Source organism: Carlito syrichta, unplaced genomic scaffold, assembly GCF_000164805.1.
Source record: "Carlito syrichta isolate Samal-C Ts95f unplaced genomic scaffold, Tarsius_syrichta-2.0.1 Scaffold309703, whole genome shotgun sequence".
Lineage (NCBI taxonomy): Eukaryota > Metazoa > Chordata > Mammalia > Primates > Tarsiidae > Carlito > Carlito syrichta.
In genome coordinates, this window is record NW_007253799.1 from 47648 (window position 1) to 52013 (window position 4366).

A 4366-nucleotide genomic window follows, 5' to 3' on the forward strand; every position below is an offset into this window, starting at 1 on the left:
GCGGCCACTGCACTCCAGGCTGGGCGACCGAGTGAGACTCCAACTCAAAAAAAAAAAAAATATATATATATATAGATATATATATCTATATATGTATATCATTAATACCACTCTGCACCAGCATTAGTTCCAACTGACAGGACATACATCATTAGTGCCATCATCACGCCTCTTCTCTCTTTAGCTCTCTTCAGGAGAAGATTAAAGTTGTCTAATGGAACACCATGCAAGAATTCTAAAATCTATATATAAAAGTTCACATTCCTGCTGATGTGCTCCTCCTAGTGGACATTTGTTTGATGATCCCCCCCCCCATATACAGTAGTCCCCCTCATCTACCTGGGATCTGTTCCAAAATCCCCAGTGTGTACCTGAAACCACAATAGTACCAAACGCTATAAATACTATGCTTTTTCCTATACATACATACATACATACAATATAGTGTAGATACACTGGACAAAGGGAATGATTCACAGTTCACGTGGGACAGTGTGAGATTTCATCATGCTACTAACAATGGTACACAATTTAAAACTTATGAATTGTTTATTTCTGGAACTTTCCATTTAATATTTTTAATATATATATATTTTTTTGAATTGGAGTTTCACTCTGTCGCCCAGACTGGAGTGCAGTGGCCGCTTCCGGCCACCGCAGCCTCAACCTGCTGGGCTCCGGCGATCCTTCCGCCTCAGCCTTCCACGTAGCCGGAATTATAGGCATGCGCTACCATGCCTGGCTGATTTTTTCATTTATTGTAGAGATTAGGTTTTGCTGCCCAGGCAATCCACTCACCTCAGCCTCCCAAAGGCGCGGGATTACAGGCTGAGCCACCGAGCCCGGCTAATTTTTTTTTAAACAGGGTATTGCTGTCGCCCAGACTGGAGTGTAGTATCTTAGTCATAGCTCACTACAGTCTCAAACTCCTGGGCTCAAGCAATCCTCCCGCCTCAGCCTTCCGAGTAGCTGGGATCACAGGGACATACCACCATGCCTGGCTAATTTTTAAAATTTTTTTGTAGAGATGGAGTCTCGCTTTGTTACCCAGGTTGCCATTTAGTATTTTTGGACCTCAGTTGACCTTGGGTAACTGAAACATCAAAAAGCAAATCTGCAGATGAGATGAGACAGGACTATACTATGTAAAACATCTATATCAACTCACTCAGTCAGTTCCTTCTTCTAGGCATTCTGACTGTCAAAGGATTATCTAACTGCCATGTCATTCTCCTACCTCTTGGAAAGGGCAGTTTTGTATAGTTTCAAGTTGCTGTCTTTTCAATTCTCCTTCCACAGATCTGCCCCATTCTCACTTTTCTGTGCTCTCCTCTTGTTTTGCAGGTTAGGAACTCAGTAAATCAGTGGAGGTTTTGAGTATGGGCTTGTAGGTTCTGATTAATGTTACCTTCCCTTTTGCGCCTCTATCCTAGTGGCAGTAGTGGCTTCCTGCTCTTACTGATCTCTGGGAAATGTTATCTTTTCTTCCAACCCTCTCAACACTTAGACACAAGTTCCTCTGAGTAGTTTTTGTTTTCCTGATTGAACACAAACTTTCCAAATCCAATTTACCTCCTCCCTTGTAAAGAAGTTGCACTTGCAAAATTACTAACTTCCTCATGCCAAAATTAAAGGACATATCTCTATCAGTGCAAATCACCTATTTTTTCCTTCTTCTGTCTTTCCAAATTCATCCTTTCTCTCCATCCCCAAAATTCTGCCTTTACATTCTTTTTTTTTTGAGTTGGAGTTCTCATCCTGTCGCCCAGGCTGGAATGCAGTGGCACACTCACGGCCACCGCAGCCTCGACCTTCTGGGCTCAGGTGATCCTTCAGCGCCAGCCTTCCAAGGAGCTGGAACTACAGGTATGCGCCACCATGTCCGGCTAATTTTTTTTATTTATTGTAGAGATGAGGTCTCACCAAATTTCCCAGGTTGGTCTCAAACCTGTGGGCTCAAGCAATTCTCTCACCTCAGCCTCCTAAAGTGCTGGGATTATAGGTGTGAGCCACCACGCCCAGCTTTACAGTCATTCTTACTCCTAAAAATAATGAAAAAGTTAAATTCTTGAGCCTTCTAATTCCATTTTACTCAATATTGATTTTGTGAGTAAAGAAGTTTTCTAAAGCCAAGGCAAGTGGATTGCCTGAGCCTGTGAGTTTGAGACCCACCTGGGGAACTTGGCAAGACTTTGTCTCTACTGGTGACTTGGAAGGCTGAGGGGGAAGGATCATCGGAACCCAGCAGGTCGATACTCAGGTGACCAAGAGCATGCCACTGCACTCTATTGGGCGACAGAGAGAGATTCAGACTCAAAAAAGAAATAAAAAGTTTTCTAGATGGAAGAGGATACAGCTAGTTCTTACATGACCCCACCAGAGTCTAACGTGCCCTGCATACTGCTGTGAACAGAGGAAATTGGCAATCTCCCCTCTACCCACTTCCTAATCATTTATGAAAATGGTTTTCATTCCAGCCCCAAACTCACCATCTTCAAACAACTCAAGCAATTTTGCAACATAAGGGTTCTCAGCATCATTCCCTTCAATCAACACAAACTGTCCAACCTGGATGTGAATCTCCCTTGAGCACCCTTCTATTTTCACACACATTTCTCTAGAAAGCAACAAAGAAACATATTAGGAAATCACCAAGGGTGGGTCAAGTTCTTCAGACCCTCTTGACACAAAGGAAAGTTCTCTCCAACTGGGAAATTCCCTAAGTAGTTTCTCTCTGCTGACCAACTCTTTTACTAGAAAACCAAGTCACCCAGTTATGCATAAGAGTAGATAAAATGGGTTAAATAAACTGTTTTTAGTATGAGAGGATTAATCCAAAGGTCTTCATATGAATCCTAACATATCTTGGTTATTGACAAAAACAACAACAACAAAGTCTCCCCAAGGTTGGTAAGCTGCCCAATAACAGTATAAAATTGTTCAGAGATCGCTATGGCTGGGAAGAACGTAACAACATCTACCATGAGGTTATCATGAAGAGTTACATAGAACTCACCTTAAAATAGATGTGACATTGTCATATATATTAAATTTTATTAAACCATCATAATTTTGCCCCATCACTAGCTGCTATACTTATGCCACCGTCTTCTTGCATCACACAAAATCCCTCCTTACAATCAATGCACATCTACTGTCCCTTAATCGTCAATATGTAGTACTAGTACAGGCTGGATGCAAGTTATTAATGGTTTAGTTTAAGCTATATTTCCAGGACAATCAAAGGACCCCATCACTCACTTGTAGGTTTGGCGGTGCAGTTTTCGATCCAACAATGGCCTGCCAACCCATGAATAAGTCTGTCTGGTCTTCAGCCTTGTGGGGTAGTGTGCCATGGCTCCTGTGAAAAATTCCTAACTGAGTTACCCTGACAATGCCCTGATGGACTCTAAGACACAGGCCTTGCCTTCAATGAGTTTATCCTTTGTGTCTCCCCTCACTCCACACTCTCCCATGTTTTAGACTTAAAAAACATTATCTCTGAAGAAAAAGTCAAGTCTGTGAAGATTACACATAGGCAACTTAGTATCATTTGTATCAGTCTTGTACAACTGTTATCTCTTCCTACCCAGGGAAACAGATCCATTTCTAAGAAAAGAAACTAAATATTTAGAAGTACTTACTAGGAACAAGGCATAACAATAAGGTGTAAAATATCTAACATGAAATTAATTTATAATCCAGATAGGGATGAAATATAAATGCAGTAAAGAACAAGTAATACTGTGAAGAGCCCAGTAAAGCCACTGAAAGTTAGAGGACGAGGTCTTCTGGCTGTTCAGGGAGGATGGGCTTCCTAAAGGGGTTTTCTGAGCTGAATATTAAATAATTAGTAGATACTGGTAAGATAGAATGATATGGGGATTCCAAGGGATGGAGGAAAAAACATGCAAAGAGCATTTGGGGAAATGGCAAAAGGTTTTATCAAGTATAGTGTATCATCCACTTACATTAACAAAAAATTATCAGTGTCACTAACCTGTACTGTTCTGGCAGCAGGAAGAGATATTTTTTTCTTTGCCAATATTAGATTTGAGTATTGTGAATAACTGGAAAGAAAAGTTTGAATTAAAGTACGTGAAAAACATTTTTATTGATAAAAACAAATGTAAATGAAAAGTCCAAACATAATTCTCTTTACAATTTGGAAACTGTAATCTACAAGTTCTAATGATAATGCCAATCCATTATTGTAAGTCTAAGTAATCTTAAAAATAATAAGATTTTCCCCTGAATTCCATATTTTTATGGAACTAAAATTTGGTAAAACTGGGTAAAAAAATTAGAAAATCCGGTCTGACAGCAGTACTCAGAATTACTGACAGACCAATAATTCTAGGACAGC

General features: G+C 40.3%; 1 protein-coding gene across 1 annotated transcript in view; it reads right to left on the bottom strand.

Moving 5' to 3' along the window:
• ORC1 (origin recognition complex subunit 1) overlaps positions 1–3356 on the bottom strand; it is a 32072-nt gene extending 28716 nt beyond the window's left edge. The window contains 2 exon segments of the mRNA XM_008067560.1: positions 2490–2617; positions 3262–3356. Coding sequence (XP_008065751.1) covers positions 2490–2617; positions 3262–3356 — 223 coding nt within the window.
• Between the last annotated feature and the right edge of the window lie 1010 nt (positions 3357–4366).